Here is a 23,100-nt window from a genome sequence, read left to right on the forward strand (position 1 = left end):
TTGCAACCCGCAAGTACAGTACCAATATTAAGCGACTTTACAGGAAAAACAAGCCCAAAGTCGCTTATAATAGGCAGCCATGGCAACACTGGTGTGGACCTTGAGGCAGCCTGTTCCAGTGCCAGGGTTTCATAACTCCACAGAGGGAAGGTAGAGAGGAGGTGCGTGGAAGGCTGCAGCACACTGATATGACTGTTCAGACACACGCGCCGTTATCGGAATCATCAACACTCATTTTATTTTCCCTCGCCAGTGACCTTGCTGCTTCCTCCCACCCTATTTCGCTCTTTCCCTGACACCCCCCCCCCCCCCCTTACTCTCTTGCTCAAGTCTTTTCTCCTCCCAGAACAGTTTTGCATGAATTAATAACATAATGAAGTCTGGCATGTTGCATTTTTATTAGAATTATAACTTTTTGTTGTTGAAAGGTTGCCCTGCTCCTCTTCAACAGAGCACACTACTGTGTCCCCTATTCACACTGCCACCTTTTGGATGTATTATGTAATCAGGAACAAAGGAGCAGACCACCTCCGCTCAATATGCTTTGATCTACCCTAGCTGGTACACAGGTCTACTGTACCATAGCCTCTAGATGTAGCTGTGCTGCTCCTGGCTGTCAGGCATGGGGGCTCTTTCTGGGCGTCAGTGTCTGGAGATTTCCCCCTAAATGAAAAGCTTAGTTATTATCTCAAACAATGGGAATGCTTTCTTTCAGTGGTAGGCGACATGGCCAGAACTGGCCGCCACTGCCAACAATATTATATCTGGCCCCTCATAATTCATACATGTAGGTATGATGTGGACAGTTAAATAGACAATGGCTTTGCATTGATGAAAACGAGCAGGAGAGTTCTATTTCCATTCTTGTGAATGTTCTGTTTTCACAGTCAACTTTCCTCTTTAGACTTTTGGATGAAAAACCTTTCTCACGTTTAAACAACTGTGTTCACATTTATTCAACTGTACAACTATACGCTGTCCAAATCTAAGAAAAGACCTTGAAAAATTAAACGGCTTTTGTTTGAAAAGCTGTATGACTGACTGTCTGTCTCCAGGTAAATGTTCTTTATAATCTTTTTATTATCTAAATATCCTATACTGTATGCCACATTCAAGATTGTAGCCTGCACAAAATGATTACACAAGCATTTCCATCTGCATCTGTGATTGCACAGACCATGTGCAATTATAACATACTCATCTTTATTTATTATAAGGCCTTTTGTAGCATGGTCCACTTCCTAAATTAAATAAACCTTTTCTTATCACCATGCTCTGACTCCTCTGGTGCGATATCCTCTTAGATCAGGTTTTCAACTGATTGTGAACGAGGGACCACCACCCTGACTTAGAATCAACCTGGGGACAACTGTTGTGTTGGGTGTGGGGATATGGACTAAGATGATTAGTGCTTTTGTAACACTTGCCATGTATCCTTAGCCATGTGTATTACATCCCACTGTTTCTCAACCAATTTCCTAATAATAATGACTGAACCAGACCAGACAATCCTGTGCACTTTACCCCTCTTGAGATTCCAACTCTGTTGCATTTCTTGAACTCCAACTTGTCAATAAATTACTACATGGACAGTCATCATAGGTCACCAGGTCATTCAGTTCACTGTTTCTCAACTAGTGGAAAGCACATTTTTTAAATCAACAAATCCTACATTACTAGGGACCACTTGCAATACTTCCACAGACCACCAGTGGTCCACAGACCACCTGTTGAAAACCCCCGTCTTATATATATACATTTATAAAAGTAATGAGTGGCAAGAGTGTCTCTAAAATTAACAAATGCACTGACGAAGGCTGGATGGCCGAAACGTTTGTTCATTTTATAAATGTTCCAGTTCCTAAATTAGCCATTGATTGTATTCTGGCCTGCCATTGCTTTGAAAAACATTGGCCAGAGGCCAAACTTCCAGACCCGTCTCTATTTGATGTTTGTGATCACAATTTCAGAGTACATCACTTCCACCTCCACTGTAACGTGCACACTGCACACGTGCGCGCGCGCACGCACACATACACACATTAACAGTTAAACCAAAGAGCACGATGTTTTTCTCACACTACTTTTTCTTTCACCTTACAATACCTAACAAAAAGAAAGATATCGCATTATTAACATATGTAGGCCTATAAACAAAAGCACATAGTAGTAACATGAGTAAGCCAAATAAAGTAACTTTTGTTATTGCGTCTTTTTTTAAAGACTAGACTAGACTAGAATTTTTATTAAAAAATAATAATACAGTAATACAATGATTATATACTGTCGCCACCATGCGCCAAAAGATTCCACCCAGCTGCAACCAATTAGATTGCACAAAATTGAAATGAAGGTCAGCTTCTAGCAAAGCAAAGTTACCCATAATGTACCCGATTCCCGGCCCCAAGTTTGGCTTGGTTTGGCTGGCCCCATGGAGGCAATACTAGATCAGGCATGCACTCCAGTACAAACCAGTTTATCTGACATCTCACATTTCACAGTGCACTGCACGCTTCATAATACATCATGGGGAGATTGTCATTACTTTTGCTCGATGTTTAATGACACAGTGGGCAGGACATAACGGAAGGATAATTGTACTCACTCCTGGTCTGTGGAAAACAGGCAGAAGACAAGCATTGGAACTCAAGTTACTCAACTCTTGCTGTAAGTTTCTCTTTTTTTCTGTTTCTCACTTTACACATACAGAATATTTGCCTGCGTGTCTTAAGTCTTTAAGATGAATGTTTAACAGACATTTTCATAGAAATGTATAGTCTACTATCGATGTAATAATTCTTTCACAAATTGTGAAGTGACAGAGCATGGATCTTTTCTTTACCATAAATATCATCAATATAAAATACTTAACAAAATATACTGTGAATACAGAGCATAACTTTTAAATGGATGATATGACATGATATAGTACTTTATTGTCAGCTCGCACTGACATTTGTCTTAGTGTATAAAGCAGGGGTTTTCAACTGATTGTAAACCAGGGATCACCACCCTGACTAAGAATCAACCTGGGGACCACTTGTCATGCATCCCATGTCTGTGCATCCCACTGTTTCGTCCACAGACTACTAGTGGTCCATGGGAAAACGTTTTAAAATGGAAATAAATACAATAGCTTTGTTAAATGTATTAAAATGTTTAAATAATTTTTCATAAGTCCATAAAAAACATATTTGAATTAATAAGGGTGGGGGGGAAGGCTTGGAAATGAACAATTCGTTGCATTGTATTGTATATAGTCATAGCACGCCATAGTACATATGTATAGCATAGTAGTGAATATGTATAGTTTATTATGTATAGTGTATGTATAGTTTCATCATATAGATATTCCACTGTTACCTTCTTAGCTTACGCATGTTTCATGATAAATGCTTTTATGTGATGTATTCCCATGCTTTTGTTCTTGCTTAAATGTAAGTCGCTCTGGATTAAGAGCGTCTGCTAAATGCCTAAATTGTAAATTGTAAATTGTAAATTGTACGATAAAATCATACTATGCGGTAGTACACACATCGCACAACAGCACTTCACTTTCCTACAGTACGTTTCTAATTGCATGATTAGGGATCACATGCAATTCCTTCCCGGTGGTCCATGGACCACCAGTTGAAAACAAACTGCTAACGAAATAATTTACAATATCTGACTGACTAACGTTTTGTGTTTTTTCGTAAATTAACGCCCTACTTGATCATACTACAGCATTGCACGAAAGTAGCAAAAGTAGCCAATCTGCAAGCTCGAAACATGGCGCGAAGCGGCGCGTTTTGTAGTTTGTCGATCTGCTGCTTTTGCTCTACATTTATTCAAACGCCTAACTCTGACTGGGGAGGGAGTCTGGAAGATAGGTGGATTATTGCTCTGAGTCTAATGATCATTACATCCTAATGGGAAAGAAAATATTACAAAAGACAATAATACAATAAAGGTTGTTATATAGCCTATGGACAATCAAAATCAGTTGGAAACATTACATTTTGATGTGGCGTCATAATTGAATTTTATGTTGATATGGCACACTGACTATCAAGAAAATGAAAACATGGCACTTCACGTCAAAAGGTTGCCAACCCCTGCCTTAAACAATGCATTGTTTCTCTCTGTTCTAAAAGTGACCTTGAAACATGAAAGAGCTCTAAGGAGTATGACTGCATGTCTGCACGGACGGCTTATCATACTGAAACATAGCTTTGCTTAGTTAACTATTACTATTACTTTTCCCTAGTTTATTACTTATGTGTGAATATACTATATACTGTGTTTTTAACAGAATTTTAACCTATTGAAAGCTATTCCTATTTTTCATTACACTGTGGTATAATGTCAACGTATTCTATTCTAGTGTACATATTTATAAGCATGGCCTCTATATCTGTTGGATGAGAGCCCAGCCATGAGAGAATAAAACAAAACTTGCTTTCCCCCCCTATGTGAATTCCAGCTTCTTCGAAAGGATGCTTGTTTGTGGAGCAACAACGCTCTCACTCAGTCCCCTTATCGGCCTGCTGTTCACGCTCCTGGCCAGCGGCTGCCACGGAGGAAAGATCCTAGTGTGTCCCGAAGACTACAGCCACTGGATCAACATGGAACTGATCCTCCGGGAGCTGCACGCCAGAGGTCACAGCCTCACGGTGGTGCGCTCTGCCAAGAGCTGGTACATCCGCGAGAACTCTCCAGTCTACGCCTCCGTCACTGTCACGGCTCCGGACACCCCCGGCGGGGACGTCGGACGCGACTTCTATGCCGAGCTCATGCAGCGGTCACTGGAGCTGCACGAGATGTCGCCGCTCTGGCGCTTCGTCGAGCAGCAGAAGGACGTGGCGGCCATGCTGCGGATGTTCCACGGCGCGGCTCTTCGTCTGATCACCGCCGTTTTGGAGGATTCTTCCCTGACGGCGACGCTGAAGGAGTCCGGCTTCGACCTGGTGCTGACTGACCCCACGTTCCCCGTAGGGGTCCTACTCGCGCAATACCTCCGACTGCCGCTGGTGTACAACGTCCGATGGCTCAATGCTGCAGAGGCTCACATGGCAGTGGCGCCGTCTCCACCTTCCTATGTGCCAATGTACAACTCTCTGTTCAGCGACAAGATGAACTTCCTGCAGAGGACGGAGAACGTCCTAAGGTATGCAGCCGGCATGTTGCAGGAAAATCTGGTCATCCTGCCTTTCTACAAGGACTTGCTCCAGCGACATTTCCCCCCTGGAGCAGACCTGCTCTCCATGCAGCGCTCTGCCGATGTGTGGCTGATGAGAGTGGACTTTGTCTTTGAGTTCCCCCGGCCTACGATGCCCAACATGGTCTACATAGGGGGCTTCCAGTGCAAGGAGGCCCTGCCCCTCCCTGCCGAGCTCGAGGCGTTCATGCAGAGTTCTGGGGATCAGGGAGTGGTGGTGATGTCTCTTGGGACTCTGGTGACGGCTCTGCCTCGGGAGATGACAGAGTCCATTGCTGCAGCCTTCGCTCAGCTCCCTCAGAAGGTGGTGTGGAGGTATCTGGGCAGCAGGCCCTCCTCCCTGGGAAACAACACCTTGCTGCTGGACTGGCTGCCCCAGAACGACCTCCTGGGACACCCCAAGACTCGCGCCTTCGTCGCCCACGGAGGCACCAACGGCTTGTACGAAGCCATTTACCATGGTGTCCCTGTCCTCGGGGTCCCGCTGCTGTTCGACCAGTTTGACAACGTCCTGCGGCTGCAGGTGCGCGGCGCAGCACGTGTAGCGGAGGCCACCTCTCTAACCACGGACAACTTCTTGGAGGCCCTAAAGGACATCCTGGAGAAGCCTTCCTACCGACAAAATATGCAGGCACTGTCCCAGCTGCACCGTGACCAACCTATGTCCCCTATGGACACTGCTACCTTCTGGATTGAGTATGTCATCAGGAACAAAGGAGCAGCCCACCTGCGCTCAGCAAGTTTTGATCTACCCTGGTACACATACCATAGCCTAGATGTAGCTGTGCTGCTCCTGGTCATCAGTGGGGCCTCTTTCTGGGCATCAGTGTCTGCCTGCAGACTGCTCTGCTGCCGGGGGTCCTGGAGGAAAAGAAAAGTAGAATAACGTATTATAGATTAGTAGGCTTTTTTTAGTCTTGAAATCGTCATGGGTTCTATTTGAAACGTGTAAATAAATCTAGATGGATATGTGAATAAAATGACTATTAGTATAATTTTCCATGTGAACATGTAGACTGTGTTCTGCATACTGTAGAGTACTGTCCTTTTAAAATGTATAGAAATGCTATTCGTTATTTAATTGTCCCTCGGGGTACAACTTTCACCTTGAATCATCCATCAAATAGCAGACTGGTGACATTTTAAAGGAAACATGCAACAAGTGATTAGACCCTCCTCCCTTTGAAACCATGTTGTAAAAATACTGCCTAGTATCCATTGTCTCAACATTCCCATTCTTCCTCAAACAATTTCAATTGTGCAACATTTTCCTCCCCTGCACCACAGCCAAGTTCACCGTGGGTAAATTGCTGAAGAAAATCTGCAGGGACAGATTTTCTTGGTTACTTGATTTCACAAAACTTTAGACTTATGAGAGCGTAAGACTTTCTCTGTCTGTTCTGTTCTGTGGGATTACTGACACTAGTTCAAATCGGGTGCCTTTACACATGGACAACTATAGGTCGTATACTACAGAATCGTGCCAGATTTCTGTTAAGGATAATAACTGTTGAGTGAGAGACTTACTAGATATTAACTCATACTACTGTATAGTCTGTTCTTAGGCCTATTCATTGACATATTCACTGTTGATAAACTGTACATATTACCCAGATACTCACTGTTGATGTACACATAATATGCATTCTATTCAAATTCACTGTTGATAGTCAGTATATACACAGTATCCATTCATATATTCATCCAGACGTAAAAACAAAATCCATAGACTGTGAATTCATACTGGTTGTTGATACTGTTGTACTGTACATAATGTGAACTTGTTTATTGAGAGACTCAAATCTAATCTAATCAAATCTATTTGTTTTTATTTCATATTGGCTCTTAACTCTTAGTCGTGTTTGGTGTTCCTTTGTTTCAATCTTACTGCCGTCACTATGACATCACTATGTCACCTGAATTTCCGCCCAGGGATCAACCAAGAAGAAATGTCTGCATGTGCATTGTGTCGAGTTCTCTGTTGGCAGACTCTGTCCATATGAGGCCCCCAACATTTCCTCAAATCTAATCGATCAAGTTACAGTTACAGTTTCAGTACGCTACTTAATGAACTTCCTCTACTCTAACCCAGTGGTTATCTAAGTGAGTTCTGGGGACCAACAGTTGTCCTTGAGGAGGTTCCAGGGAGTCCCCATTAAAATGTGTTAACATATAGCATCAACACCATTTTAACCACTTTAACCCTGTTTATACTTTGGGTATACATGAAAATGTTGAGAATTCTATTCTTGCTATTTGTCATTATTCTTTGCTATTTTTGGATACCGGTATAATATTTGTCACTATTCTTGAAAGATTACGCAAATAATGAGAGGTTGAAAGTTAAAGTCTGTGGGTTTTATCACTATATTTAACCAATGAAACGCATTAACAAAAGCTTATGACAAAATAACTACATTATATCCATGGAACACATTTCCGTTTCCTAAAAAGTAACCGTTTTGGACATTTTCTGGTTTCTGCTGCCTGACAAAGCAAAGTGAGACAGGCGGACAGACTGACATTTCCACTTGCCTGTTTAAGACTGTCCTATAGGCTGTACCTGTGTAATCGAAATGTGCTCGAGTAAAAATGTATATTATGTAAACGACTCATTAGATGCATTATATGCAGTTTGTTGAAATGTATAATGCCAAAACGGTCTGCACTGGTATTATTCACACATCCATCACCAGATCCTCCTGACGCCCTTCTGAATAGCCCTGTCCTGTTCCTGAGGGGGAGGGAAAAGTCTGACATAAAGGGTGAGAGAGCGGGAGAGAAAGAGTGCGTGTGATCGTATGCGTGTGTGTGTGTGTTGTTGTTTTTCTTTTTTGTTCTGGTGGAGAAAGGCGTTCTCCTGCCTCAGGATGTTGCCTTTAAAACCGAAGAAGTGGGTTTCCTGTGGAGGAAACGATCACACAGTAGACAAGGCCTGGTTCGAGACTCTGTGCTCCCAAATACACCGGCAGCAGGTCGTCAGGCGGCAGTGTGCGGAGAGAGAGCAGCGTTCGGGAACAGTCCCTTTTCTCATTTTCATAGTCATGAGAGGTGAGTGAGCAGAGTTCATGTGATTGAGCATGGTGTGAAAGCCTTTAACCGCTTAAACTTATTATTCTTATTTCTTACTTGACCATGGTACCCCAGGGCTCTATCCTTGGTCTGTTTCTTTTTTTCCCCCCTCTACACCAAATCTCTGCAAATCTCTACAAGGTGTGAGCTTGTAGATTAGCTATTTCAGCCAAATGTTCTGCCCAGAATAGGGACATTAGGGTCCATGTGGTTAGAATGGTGACCTTGTTTTCATTTTTATGCACCTGTTTACAATCTGATACTGTGACACAAAAACGGTCCTTTTCAAGGGCCTTCGTGTCTAGGTCTAACCAGGTTCATTCTCTGTTCTGTGCTTTGCAGGCAAGAATGGAAACGTCGAAGACCCGAGTCACCCGACGGACACTTCACAAGCGATAAGCGATTTACAACCTTAATTAACACAGCAATGGCATGACAATGGACCAATCATATAAGTGGATAAACCCAACTGTCACCTTTCGGTAGATCAATTTATTTTCGTGTCTGCTTGGGAAACATTTGTTGTCTATCCGTTCAGGTGGAACTATATAAAGTAAATCACATCTGGTTTCCCATGTGAGGTTGTCACCTCTGACACATGCACCAGCACCACCCAGAGACACGTCCCCCGCCAGAGACATGTCCAATGACAGCTGCGACCTCCCCCTGGACACGGACACGGTTGGTCTGACCTACATCTACAGCCTGAGCTTCTCCCTGGGTCTCCCCAGCAACCTGCTGTCGCTGTGGGGACTGTACCACCTGGGCCGCTCGGGCGGGGGCGGCTGCCAGCTGGTGTACATCCTCAACCTGCTGCTGTCGGACCTCCTCCAGCTGCTCACGCTGCCGCTGTGGATCCTCTACCTCCAGGGGGGCCACCGCTGGCCCTACGGCCGGGCCGCCTGCGAGCTGGTGGGGTACGTGTTCTACGTCAACGTTTACGCCAGCGTGATGTTCCTGTGCCTCATAGCGCTGGACCGCTGCCTGGCCATCGTGTACCCGCTCAGCAGCCGCGGGGTGAGGACCGTGCGGGTGGCCGCTGCGTCCGGAGTGGCGGTCTGGACGCTGACCTTCCTGTTCTGCCTGGGCGGTCTGCTGCCCTCCGTGTTTGACTCCGAGAGGCTGTGGTGCCTGGAGCACTACCCAGTCACGCCCAGATTCGCACACTTTAAGATCGCCAGCGTGGCCTTGGGGTTCCTGCTACCTTGTGGGATATTGGGGTAAGAGCAATCTAGAATAGATAGTCTATCTACTAATCTAGTAGTCAATTCTATTTTATTCTACTCTATTCTGACTGAGGCTGAATGTAGCAGAGTAGCTCAGCCAGCCTGGCCTGGCCTAATACTGTATCTCCCCTAGCTGGCCAAGAGGCTTCACTGCTGATTGTTTGGCATTAGTGTCCCTGTACTACTCAGGAGACGTGGTTTGAATCTTGGATGTTAGTTACCGGCACATTTGCATAGAATAGCATTTATTTCTTTGTTGCTTGTGGGTCTTCTTTTCAAACTCATCTTGCTTTTATGTCCAACTGCAACTTCCAACTAGCACTTTACACATTACCTACTCCAATTTGGAACCACCAAAGGAAGATTATTAGATCAAAATTATGGATGCTTTTATTAATGTGTTTTTTGTGCTTAAAAATATATATTGTATTATTTGTTTATATTTGGGGCCTAAATTAGTACAGATGCAAATGTGACCCTATATAAACCAGCATGCTGTAAAAATGAAGCATTGATTGATGCTTCCGGACAGCAAGTTAACTGACCTCCCTATGGTCTCATGCAGCATCTTTCTCCCTCCACAGCTACACCTCAGCACGCATTGGGGTGACGCTCCAACGATCGCCCTCCGTCTCTGACCACGAGCGTTACAAAATCGTGGGCATCCTGGTCGTCATCACCTTCAACTTCATCGTGGTCTTCGGGCCCTACCACTTGGTGGGGGGTTACAGGTTTGTGTCCTTGCTGCACACAGACCCAGACACACAGTGTGAACTGGAACGCTCCATCTTCCTTGTCTATCGCCTGTGTTACGGCCTGACCAGCCTCAACACGCTGCTGGACCCGCTGTTCTACATCTTCCTCTGTCCCGACGCTCGCCTGGAGCTGCGTCGGTCCCTGCCCTGCGTGGGACATGGGCACGGCCGTGCTCCCAAGGCCAAACAGTTCATGCTGAACCCCAGAGCTCGCCCGTGCCACAACAACAGTGACGGCGCGGAGAGGAACATTGTGACACAGACGGAGACAGAGAGCATAAGGATGTAATTATACGTTGTCGTGTTCTTTTTTGGAACGTTTTTGAACATTTTCGCATATAAAATAGGAAGTCAGGTTGAAAGTTAAAGTGGTTAATTTATGTAACAGACGCTGCCTGCTTGATACAGCAAAGAAAGATGTAATTGTGCCACCCAGTGGTAATGTTTATGTACAGCATACACAACAAAACATGCATTTTGCTTAAAATAGACAACAATCAATACACCTGTTTCGTGGCTGCAGTCTTCTGTGCGTGGCTGGTTGTGATAGTTCTACGCTTTAAGATAGAGGTAGGCCTAGATGCCCATTTTATGTGTAGCATATTTACTTATGTTCTTGTTCAAAATGTGCTTTTTGGAACGTTGCTTTCAATTCGATTCAAATTTATTATTATTCAATTTCACAACAAGTTGTCTGAACTCTGAAGACACTTTACAAGACACTTTATACCCATTGTTTTTAGAACATAGAGGTTCTTTTTCAGTTTGACGTTTACGACGTAACATTTAAACTTGTTTAATTGTCACATAATGCATGTCTGTACATCAACTAAAGCCAGTAATTAAACATCATTTCAAGAACTTTAATACTTCAGATCACGATTATCTGTTTGATCGGTACAGTACTGATTCACTCTCATCTGTGTAAGCATTCTGACTATGCAGTGACCGTCCAGTGACCATGGCCATGGCATCACATTCAAGTATGATTATGCAGATCGACATTAAGGTGCATGGTCAGGTCACCGCATTATCAGTATGTTTAAACAGATGAAAGTGAGTGTGAGTACAGTAGGTCAAACAGATAGAGGTCAATCCTAACATATACACAGAGTCATACCAAAGACTATCAGCATCACGGGTAAGCATCATGTCCATGGGAGTGTACGTATATATGTGACATACTAGCATCATGTCCAGGGGGTGTACTTGTGCTGCATAATGACATACAGTACCAGCATCATGTCCAGGAAGTGTACTTGTTCATAATGTGACATACTAGCATTATATCCAGGGGGTGTATTAGTACATCAAGCTGCCTCACGATTGACGCTAAAAAGAAGATAGGCTCCTGTGTTTAATACACAAGTACATTAAAAAAAAACATCATTAGTAATTTGGACATGAAGATGAAGACCAAACAGGTAAACATTCAAGAGGCATTTATTTCACTGAAAGAACAGTTGAGATCATTCTCAGCAAAATATATTTAATCACAATCAGAATCTGTTTATTAGCCAGGATCATTCACCTAACCTTACAAGCTATACAGTATCATAATCATAATATTCTCCATTGTTCTCCATAAAAGTCCCAGACGATAAATCAAGGTTCAAGGTTCCTTTTATTAGTGTCCCCGAAGGGCAAATGGTTTTACAGCAGATCATAAGGCTTGAAACACATATAACATACATCAATCAAACCAAACTTATTGCTGCTGGTCGCAAGCGTGTGCTGCGCCCGGATCTCATATCACAATATCAATATTACTGGTAAATTGATATATTTCCCAGCTCTACTACCAACCATCAGCGAGGTTTGTTTGGTTTTTAGATTTAAAAAAAGCTGCCAACAGTATATATATATATATATTTTTTTTACAACAGAAGAAAAAAAATGTCATTCAGTCCAGTGAAGCTGGGGCAAACAGTGAAATTGGCACTTTACGTGTTTAACCACTTAAACCCTATATATATTTCATTGACCTGGCTATAGGGTATGCACATGCATAAGAGGCAAATCGAGTGGCAAAGTGAGTTTAACGCCGTTTAGCGTCGTCAGATTTGGATGTATGGGCTGTCAAGGCCAGAAGGTAGTTTTTTGACACTGTATAGGCGTTCCCGCATAACTTCCTTGTATGATGATGATGTCACGTGCATACCCTCTATTGACTGGGTCCATGTTTTAATCTCTGAATAATTACCACCCACCTCTGGCCAACACAGAATCAGAATGATACTTGGTCATCAAAATCACCAAACACCAAATCTCTGCGACAAAAATAGCAGATCTACAAGCTGATCATGACTTATCTGATCTGCTATTTTTGCTGAATGTTAGGCAATTTTAGCCGGATGTTTGTCTATTGTGACATGCCCAGGCTTTAGGACGCTACGGTTCATGTGGTACAAAAGTACCTGGACATGGAGGTAATGGACAATATATGCAATGTTTGACATCAAGGACCTGCAAAATGAAAATACATGTTTTCTACTGCACGCACAGAGGAGGAAATCATTGCAATGTGTCAGCAGAAGGGTTTTTTTGTGTTGGCCACTTCTGCTGAGAAACGGCATTTCATGCCATACAGGTTTCTGTGGTTTTTGGTTGATGCACATGCTGTTCCTGCACTGAATAAATTATTGTATGGCTCGTTTGACGTAAACAACACCTGTCCAAGATAAGAGACCATTGCAGATTGTTTTCCATAGTCATTTTATCAGTTCATCTCATGAAATCCCTCGCTCCAAATCTAAAAGCAACATGCTATTAAAGCTCAGCTTGGCTGGGCAGATTCTGTACATAATACTGACCTCTTCAGCCTATTCTGTGGTCATCACAGACACATAAACAATGGCGGATGTAATTTCACTCAAGTGGTAATGTAAGTGATTTTTGTTTTGTTTTGATTCAAAATAAGTCTCCCCACCTCTATAGTCAACATAAAATAAATTTTCAGATTGGGATACCAATTTTATCCAATCATGAGAGAGAACCTAGACATGATACAAGATGTGAAATTGGAAGTGATGTAACAAAAACAAAATTGCTGAGAAAATGTGAACTGCAACACAAAAATTGAAGCTGATAACTTATCTTTCTGAGTGCTCTCTCCATGTGTTGTATGAGAGAAGGGGGGAGCCATTATTACTGAACAAACACACAGCGGCCATTTTGCTCTCATGGGTTGGGAAGAAATTCCACCTCCCGTGGCACATTAAAGATTGTGCCTTTTGACCTGGGCCTCAATGGGCCATTTGAGAAACCAAAAATACACATGGAAGACATATTTCAATATTCTAACCACACCTGGTGGTAGAGTAATGTTAACTCCATAGACACATACAAAACAGAAAAAGTACAAAAATCACTGTAGGCCTAAGTAGGCCTATGACTCAAGTGCAAAATGGCCACCATATGGTCTATAATATCAATGATTGATAACAGAATATAAAACTTTCCCTTTCACACCACTTTTATGAGTTTTGAATTTGAGGATCCTCCCCCTTATATTCTTCTGGACTCTGACTAGGTTTGCGTAACAGCAGGACTTCGGTGTTGTTGATGATTGACGAGCTTCGGCCTGTGCTTCGCCTTCGAGCCAGGTCCACCAGGTCCTCTGCCATTACGGTCTCCATCACGGCACTCAGGGACTGCCTGATCTTACTGCACAGGTCTGGGCAACTGAACACATACAGGATCGGGTTGAGAACGCTGTTCAGGAAGGAGAGGCTCGCCGCGGTGGGCAGGGCGCGCGACGCAAGCGCCTGTGCGGAAGACCGGTCGGGGGCGACCACTTCCATAATGCTGAAGAGGTGATACGGAAGCCAGCACACCACGAAGCTTATTACCACGGCCGAGACCAGGCGGAAGAAACGCAAAGGCCGCCGTGAGCCTCGGCGCGCCAACCTGGTAGACACGACGACGTAGCTAGAGATGATGACCAGCAGAGGCCCGAGGAAGGCTACTAACATTTTCATAAAGGCCAGGGCTTCTTCACGCGTTTCACACACAGACGCCAGATCCTCACCGTGAGGAAGGAAGCGAGCGTAGTTGTAGTAACACTGGACTTTGCCATTGCGCTGTGGGATGGTGTCACGGAACAGGTAGAAAGGCACGGTGCAGAGCAGTGCCATGGCCCAGATCAGCCCGCACACTTTCCCCACCAGCTGCACATTCCTGCGGTTCTGGGCCCAGACGGGCTTCAGCACCACCAGGCAGCGGTCCAAAGAGATGGCCGCCAGTATGAAGGCACTGACAAACATGTTGAGGAAGAAGACCGAGGAGTGCAGCCTGCAGAAGGTAGTGCCCAGTGTCCAGGTGTTTCCAAGGGCCATGTAGAGGGTGAAGAACGGCAGGGCAGCAGTGGCCAGCAGGTCCGAGGCGGCCAGGTTGAGGATCCAAACGCTGATGACCGTGCGGCGTATGCGGAAACCCACCACCCCCAGGATGAGGAGGTTCTCCAGGATTCCCAAGGAGGAGATGATGCCATGGAGGCACACTGTGAACAAGCCCAGGGCACTGGCCGTGGCCGTGGAATTGGACGCACCCCCGCTGACATTTGCCATCCGCTGGATGAGGGGGCAGTAGACTGGGCTGCTATGTGTGCTCATCTTGATGGGAGGAACTGCCCCGAAGCCCTTGAACCCGGTGGTCTGTATACTGTATACTTGTATCTCACAGTGATCAAATCTGCAGCAGAAAGTATGAGAAATGACACACTGCAGAGTTCAGTTTTAAAGTTAACCACTATATGCTTTGTCCTATGGGGTAATAGGTCTAGCCATTGTATGCAACTCATTGTGAGCTCTGTTATTTCCTCAGAGGTTTCACCAATCTTTGCCCACAATAGGGAAGCTAGGGTTGAAGTCGTTGAAACAAATGCTGCGTCACATGGGCAGATGCAAACATATTACAAAGATACAAAGATGCAAAGCTACACAGCGTATTTTTATAGCTTTGTATCGTTGTATCTGAAGTTGAAACCAGCTCAAGGTTTTTGTAGCTTTGCAGCTTTTGCTTCGCTGGCTTCCAATGAATGGTAGACTGTCTTTGCATCTGCCCGTGTGAATGCAGCAAAATAATAAAAACAAGGTGCTGTCTTGTCTAATGTTATTGTGAGTAAAATGCCCCCAATCATGCGTGCAAGAAAATGCTTTTGTCATAAAACTTCCATCACTTACAGTGGATATGACCGCATTAATCATGAAGGTCTACTACCTACATTTAATTGTCTCCATCACTAATTATTCTTTGATTTTGGTGACTTTTCAATCGCTATAGTCCAGCACCATTTAAAGCACCTGTGGTTTAATATGACCATGTTTTCAACATACAAAATACAGCTTCGACTCCTATAAGGTGAGACAAAATAATACGAGTTAAACTGCTCAACAATTAATGGCCACAGTGATTCTGCTGTAGCCCCTTTCAGCCATGCCAAGAGTATAGCTTAAAGGGCTAATATTTTCCAGTAACAAATGAAAGACAGATTTTGTGCTGTGGTAATTACTAATTACGGTGTCACTCCCTCCAGTAGCCTTTCTCTATTGATTGTGCAATGAAGGCCACACAGTACATTAGTAGGCTAATACAGTAAATGTCATAGTGTTGCATGTTTGTTATAACAACAACACAACAGTGACTGTAAAATGTAATTTGACTTTCTGAAAAATGTGCAGTGTTTCAAAATGCATTTATCAATTTCCCTTCTTCAGCAGTCACTAAAACTATACCTGAGAAACCCATGTTCAAAAGATAACCTTCTGCCACTTGTGCAACAGTGATGTTGTCTGTGAGACTGAGACCGCATGCAGCATCACCACTATCTGATCATCACACTTCTCTCACATCCTCTGCCCATAGCATATCAGAACGAAAACAATGTACCAATGTACCAATTAGGCACAATACGCCCTATATAATACTGTAGCCTGCATACACTACAGTAAGTATAGGCTATGATATAGGCTATACAGACCATATAGCTAACTTAAATATTGTAGTGTGTAAGTTTTAAATGTGGAAAGAGGTGTGTAATTTATATTATATAAAGGATAGGGCTGAAATTGAGCTACAACACCAAAAGCATGGCTACAATAATTACAATGCTAACAATACAATATACAATAATATAATATGATACGTTTCACTCAGCTATTATAAGGCACCAATATCCAATGCACTGTAGATTTAGTTATTGCACCAAAGAAAATCATAAAACTTTAGGCCTACCTGGGTTGTTAGTTAACAGAATTCAATCACTTCCACCCACCATTGATCAGTTCTGTCAACTCGTTGCGCTGGTTATGACTATACACAACATCAGCAGAAGGGCGCACGCGTAAAGGCGCGCAACAGCACACCTGCATAATGCATATTACAAATAATAGCGACGATCAAAACAAAAACGGATATTCTTGTCAGACCTACGATTTCTCGGCTAATGTGTTATATACCAGTAAGAGAAAACAGATGATCACGGAGAATCATCGAGTGGAAACTGGAATGAATCGCGTAAATGCACCACGTTGGCCAACATCCTCGTTCCAATGCCTCCGCCTCCTTCCTTCCTTCACGGCTCACCTGCTTTTTGGCAGGTCTGACAAGCAGAGCAGAGCGAGTAAGTATGTTGTCAAATAAGAGTAGCCTACGATATCCGCATCTCTCCTGCAGTAGTAGTTTGAAAACCTGCTGTGAAACCAGAGGGAGCTTAAATGTCAGCTGTTCCTTTTTGGTTCACTCTAGTTCACACCCAAGGTGACTTGTATCTTGCTGCGGTCTCATTGCTGGATGGATGGATAGTTTTTTCTTTTTGTATTGATTCTTGTATGCTATATCTGTCACTGTCAGAGTCTATACAAAAATAAATCCATACCGTTAAGGCTAGTGCAGTCTTCTGGTGTTGAAGAGATATAATGAAGGTGGTCATTATAGAGAAATACAACCTTTACTGACATCCCACATGGCCTCATCACCCTGAACAGGTTTATTTATTATTGAGCTTTTTCTTTACATATTTATTATTCAGAATTCATTTCTCTATGACCACCTGTAAGGAGTAGGCCTCATTGGCTAAGCTGACACAAAATATAGGCCTGCAACAAAATGTTGATGCAAAGACATGCAAAGACTCCGTTTGCATGCAGGTTATATATAGCTTTTTGTTTGTTTCCTGTAGGCTATGTAAAGTAAAAACATAACTGCTGTGTCATTGGCCTCCTACAATAGCAATAGCATCCAATACGCTGTTCTTTGATTTATCCAGTTTACACTGAAACTACCTGCTATACCAGTTTGTAATTGTATGATAAATCATTAGTGGGCATTAGGCTACGATGTTGAAGAGAAACCACAACAACAAGCAAATCAGAGAAGTGACGAAACGTGTAACTTGTCACACTTTGTTGAAACATTCTGTAGGCCTATATGGTCTACTGAGATCTGCCCCAGGTTTGTACCACAGGCTGAAAATACCAAACATTTTTTCCCCACTCTGGCTTTTCTTTCTACACTAGGTGTAGCCTAATTATAGCCCAATTGTAGTAGGATATGACAGATGACTCGTTTAATCAAAGAAACCGTCGTACACACACATAATGCCCCTGCAAACAGACATGCTTTTTTTGGTACTGTGTGTGTGTGTGTGTGTGTGTGTGTGTGTGTGTGTGTGTGTGTGTGTGTGTGTGTGTGTGTGTTCCTTTCCTTTCTCTTTCTGCATTTACGGTTTGTAGTCACTCTTACGGCCACCATTGTATAGGATCATCGTACTGGTGTCACAAGAGAGGTAATGTTGAATTAAACTTTAATTATTAAAGCATAGATTGAAGTATTCTCATTTCTAATTAGGTTATTGCATTCCTGTCATGCTGCACCAAGCCCCGTTCCACTAGGAAATGTCACAATGCTGAAATAAAGTAGTCAAAATGCCATTTTCTGTCTTTAAAAGGTGCATCTGCATTAATTGATATATGGTCATGATTTGTGTGTGGCAATTTAAAGCAAGCCTGGATAAGCTGAGGCCTTTGTCTCACAGATAGACACTCAAACTAGCTAATAATGCACCCCCAAATTGAGTTTGAAAGAAGCCCATGCAATTAACAAGAGTATAATAGCTTGATTAAGTCCTGCAAAAGCAAACATAAAAAGTCCATAGACTTGGCTGCCACATGACATCACCGGGGGCACACACAAAGCCAGGCGTTGGAGGGGCTAGCGCCCCTCAAAAACTAAAATGCCACACAAATGTATGTGCTGCTGGAACCTAAACAATGCCCCCAGCCAACTAAAAAAAAGGACTTACGGAAAAAAAAACGATTAAATAAAAATAGGACTCTGGCTCCCCAAATCCCCATTGCTTCTGTCTAAAAACAAAGACTTGAAAAACGAAATAAAACAAAAATCAAGGCCCTGCCTCCGCAAGAGCCCTTTTCTTCAGCTTAAAGTTTATTTATCACATCACAGGTTTACAAATATCCATTTGAAGTTACATACTGTCAGTGTAGATGATAAGAAGAGATAAATGAAAATGTGAAATATCAAAACAAAACAACATCAAAATATAAACATAAATTCATCAGTTAATCAGTTAATCCATTCATTTATACAAAAACAAGATAGGGCCTAACGATGGCTACCATGTCGATGACAGACATCATGTGGCCAGCCTGTCATGCCAACCGTGACATTTGACTCCCAATGGGAGTCAAATATCAATGGGTAAAATTCCAGTTGTCCTGAAGCTCTTTAACATGAGCCGGAAACTCCAAATGTGTCCCGTGTTCCACATTGTCCTGCAAAAGCTCTTCTACAGATTGACCTGGTCACCGTAGCGTGCTGTGCGGGTTCTGTGGAGTCCTTAGAGATGTCTATATGCTGGAGTAAAGTGAACGCGAAGTCACTGGCCTTCTCCATTGCGACGCCGGCGATGTGTGCGTGGTCTCTTCTCCCCTTGATCCTGTTGTCGGCGATCAGCTCCTTGGTCTTCTTGGCACTGATTCATCGGTTGCGGATTGCGGAACTCCGCCTTCCGGTACTGTGGGGGTTGCCACGCTCTCAGGTGAGGGATCCCTAAAGCTCTAGCCCTGCAAGGGTAGGCGGGGTAGGTTACATAGTTTGTCTGGTAACAATTGACAGTTATTCCAGATATCCCCGGACCCCTGCAGGAAACATCATAGGTCTCAACGTTGGACTTATGACAAGTATGATGGTTCTCGAAGATCGGTTGGTTGGGATGTGAGGTTCGTTTGAGCTCTATGATGTCTGCACTGAGCTTGTGATTATGACGAGGATAGCGTTTCGCTGCGACTGGACCCCTAACGCGAAGACCATATTGATTGGGATAACAATTATCCACGTTGGACATGGATGGTTGTGTTCCTGGACACAGAAGGCCGCTAGGATTCTTTACTTCAAACACCATTGGTTTAATTACTTGACGTTTCTGTTTCTCTACATGGGCTCTCTTCTGTCTAACATCTTCCGACTTAAGATATCTATCGAACCTGGGACACATTTCGGCCTCTGGTTGAATCCCACCAAGGCTTTCTCGAGTAGGATTCCCCAGAGGCTTTCTAAAATTCTTGCTACATTCATTGGCAGTCAAGTCACCAGTCCAGTGGCTGCTGCGTTCAATCGGATTGGACGGAGCCCAGCGTTTCTTCTCATCAGCGCGACAGCAGTACGACATCCCCTCCTCTGCTGCCGCGTGGTGTTGGCGCTCAAACCGATGACATGGTTTGGTGTTCTGACTCGCAGGCCTGTGACGGCTGCTCATCTTGTTTCAAATGGTGAAATCGTGCATTCATCGAGCGCCTTTTTCCAAAGGCGCTATCAGATATGTTCTATTTCTGGTTCAAAGGGTCCGCTGAGATGTCGAATGAACTCCGTCTGAGTTTACACACAGTATTAATACCCATAGTGCCACGTCATATTGTGCAATGACGTCACACAGCGCTAATTACTGCATTTTTTTTGCTTAAAATCACACCTGTGTGAAGTGAGGGGCACTCTTAACATCATACATCATCTCATTTCGGCCTCACTTTTGTCTTCAAATGTTTGTTTACACAATGTTTGTGTTTACACTGGCTCCCAGTTCGCTTTAGAATTATTATTGTTTGTTTTTAAAGCCCAAAATGGGCTTGCCCACCCTTACCTCTGCGAACTCATTGAGCCATATACGTTCCAGCCAGACCCTTGAGGTCAGCTGACCAACTGCTTTTGATTGTGCCCAGATGTGTCACTAGAGGTGACAGAGCCTTCTCCGTGGCCAGTCCCACACTGGAATGCCCTGCCTCTTCCCATTCGCTCTGCCCAGTCCCTGGGTGTTTTTAAATCTCTTGTAAAGACCCACTTTTTTAAAACGTTGATTTGATTTGATTTGATAACAAACACTCAAAACTGGCCATTCATTGTCAATGGCATTCAATGTTTGTGTTTGCACAAACACTCAAAACTGGCCATTGTCAATGGCATCCAATCAGGCTCGGCTCCAGGATGAAATGACTGAGGGGGCAGTTGTACAATTGTACATAAAACTTAAACTGAGGGGGGCAGAATTTGCAACTGAGGGTGCCAGGCTCCCTCTGGCACCGGGTATACAGGCTTTAGTTCCGACATACTATTATATAATGATATAATATGCATTTCACTAGTACAACGATCACCTTTATTGGCCTATACTGTGTCTTTGATAGTATTAAACCGTTTCCACATTACATTGAGATCCAAACCAATTAAGCACTTAAAACCTATATTTGTTCTATAAATAGCAAAAGTAGCCAATCTACAAGCTCTCAACATGTTGGTAGGTTGCAGATCTGCTATTCTCACAATATTTTGAATATATATATATATTTATAGGGTCAAAATGATTAATGGACAATGCACAATTTGATGTGGCGATATTCTATTGAATTGGGAGAGTGAAGAGTAGTCTGCAGGCGTGTAGCGTGGATCAAATGATTGACTGGGTAAATTAGCATCGCGGTTGTGAGGGTGCATCCCCGAAGTGGAAGTGGAAGTGTGTGCCATTTAAAACAAAGGAAGTTTGCATGCTGTGGTTTGCTATACTAAACAGAAATTTCAAATATGCAAGAGTGCATGCATGCCAAAGTAGGCTATCTTTTGTTGTTTTTCTTGTTTTTTTGCCAAAGTAGGCTATATTTTGTTGTTTTTCTTGTTTTTTTTATCCCCCACTCTTCGAAGTTAGACTGGGCCAGCTAAACTGACTGAGCCACGGTCCGTGTGGCCCAATGGACCCTGCTGCTTGGGTGATGATCATGTTTCCATATTGAACAAACAGATGGTACCATTCAGATGTACTGGATCAGTAGCTGTATGGTGAAATAGGATCGGTCATGGGTTGGACAGGGAAGTGTGTATTAAAGTGAAATATTACAAGACAGGATGAGGCTGGATCTAATAATGTCGTGGCTCCCATGTGAATCTCTAACAGGTGTTGCCCATATATGGAGAGATGGCGGGATGGTGGGATATGTTCTGACTCTTGAGTCTGTTTTTCTGAGCTTTACATGATTTGATTTGTAGGGTTTTGTTGGATTTTAGGCTAAATTAGCTCTTACAAAGCCATGCCGTAACCCAGTATTCTCTGTGTGCGTATCCATTTTCCGGAGCAGCTAGTATCATACTGAGAGGCCAGTCTGTGACGTCAGTGCTAAGATGTCATATTGATGGGCACTGCACAGCCACGGGTCAGGGCACACGTCAGGTTTGAGGCTGTTAGGTTGGGCAGCACACAATTTTTCATTATTTATATATTTTTATTTATTATATTTATTAGCAGGCCTAGTAGCCTATGTTGTAGCTTCCTAGAGGCTGAGCTGGTTGTTCAGACAACGTTAGCTGTCTTAACAACCAGTGCGAATTAATCTGAAAAGAGTGTGAATTCATCTGAAAAGATCACATTCAGGCTTCAGTGGCATATTGACAATTGTTTAATTGTCTTAGTTGATAAACAAGCGTTAGCAAGATAGTATTTAGCTGTTTCTGATTCTGGAAATTAATAAATAACTTCCCAGTCTGTTTAAAGATGTCAAGTGTTTATATGTAAAGTGGGTTATTTCCTGCCATGATATGAGCATACTGTGAACTGAACCTTGTTTTTTTTTGTTTTTTTTAAGAAACTTGCGCTTTTCCTCCCTGACATACTGTTGTCCATGAAAGATGTGATATAATTCAAATTTATATTTCCTCAATATATTATTTCAACAATGTAAAAAAAAATCAAAATATATATCAACAACTAAACAGAACCAAGCTACCACAAGTGCCCATTGCAAAAATCAAGCCAGGATTTATCTGTGCCCAAGAGCTTGAGATCCACGCCCTCATATCATCCTGTTTAATTACTGCAATTCCCTAGCTCTGGTCCATAGCTCTAATGGCGTTGCATTTGTTACCGTTGACTTCCGGGGCTCGCATAAATGCAGACCAGTCTCTCGTCTGTAGCGTAAATATAAAAAAACGTTCTTTATATTTACGCTACAGAAGAGAGGCTGATCTGCATTTATGCGAGCCCCGGAAGTCAACAGTAACATAGCTCTAAATGCATCGACATTAGAGCTTGGACCAGAGATATAGCAGTGTTCCCTACGCACTGGAATGAGCAAGTCATCCTTAATTACCCCGCCTGCAACTGGTTCAAAATGCCAGCGGTCATGGCTCCTCACTGGTACCAGCAAGAGAGACCATTTAACCCCTGTCCTGACCTCTCTCCACTGGCTGCCAGTACGGTAGTAGGTCCTCCCCTACGTTGCTGACCTTTTAACTACAGCTCCTATTACCTCCGGGTCAGCTGTCTCTGCTGTCGAAGAGACATGGTCAC

At 43.3% G+C, this 23,100-nt stretch overlaps 3 protein-coding genes across 3 annotated transcripts; 2 read left to right on the forward strand and 1 right to left on the reverse strand.

Moving 5' to 3' along the window:
- Positions 1-2,584: 2,584 nt before the first annotated feature.
- On the forward strand, positions 2,585-6,086 carry ugt5g1 (UDP glucuronosyltransferase 5 family, polypeptide G1; the record flags this gene model as incomplete). Its single annotated transcript, XM_083789628.1, has 2 exons — positions 2,585-2,667; positions 4,466-6,086. The coding sequence occupies exon 2, from the start codon at positions 4,479-4,481 to the stop codon at positions 6,084-6,086; it is 1,608 nt and encodes a 535-aa protein (XP_083645754.1). The 5' UTR covers positions 2,585-2,667; positions 4,466-4,478.
- Positions 6,087-8,015: 1,929 nt separating this feature from the next.
- LOC310875534 (putative G-protein coupled receptor 132) lies at positions 8,016-11,622 on the forward strand. Its single transcript, XM_083788806.1, has 3 exons — positions 8,016-8,251; positions 8,615-9,492; positions 10,083-11,622. Exons 2-3 carry the CDS (start codon positions 8,912-8,914, stop codon positions 10,540-10,542), a joined length of 1,041 nt encoding a protein of 346 aa, XP_083644932.1. The 5' UTR covers positions 8,016-8,251; positions 8,615-8,911; the 3' UTR covers positions 10,543-11,622.
- Positions 11,623-13,729: 2,107 nt separating this feature from the next.
- LOC310876088 (prostaglandin D2 receptor 2-like) lies at positions 13,730-16,763 on the reverse strand (the record flags this gene model as incomplete). The annotated part of the gene is made up of 2 exons (XM_083789534.1): positions 16,488-16,763; positions 13,730-14,945 (listed from the first exon to the last, which is right to left on the reverse strand). The coding sequence occupies exon 2, from the start codon at positions 14,864-14,866 to the stop codon at positions 13,730-13,732; it is 1,137 nt and encodes a 378-aa protein (XP_083645660.1). The 5' UTR covers positions 14,867-14,945; positions 16,488-16,763.
- Positions 16,764-23,100: the final 6,337 nt, after the last annotated feature.

This window comes from Protomyctophum parallelum (genome assembly GCF_964188405.1).
Source record: "Protomyctophum parallelum genome assembly, chromosome: 18".
Classification (NCBI taxonomy): Eukaryota; Metazoa; Chordata; class Actinopteri; order Myctophiformes; family Myctophidae; genus Protomyctophum; species Protomyctophum parallelum.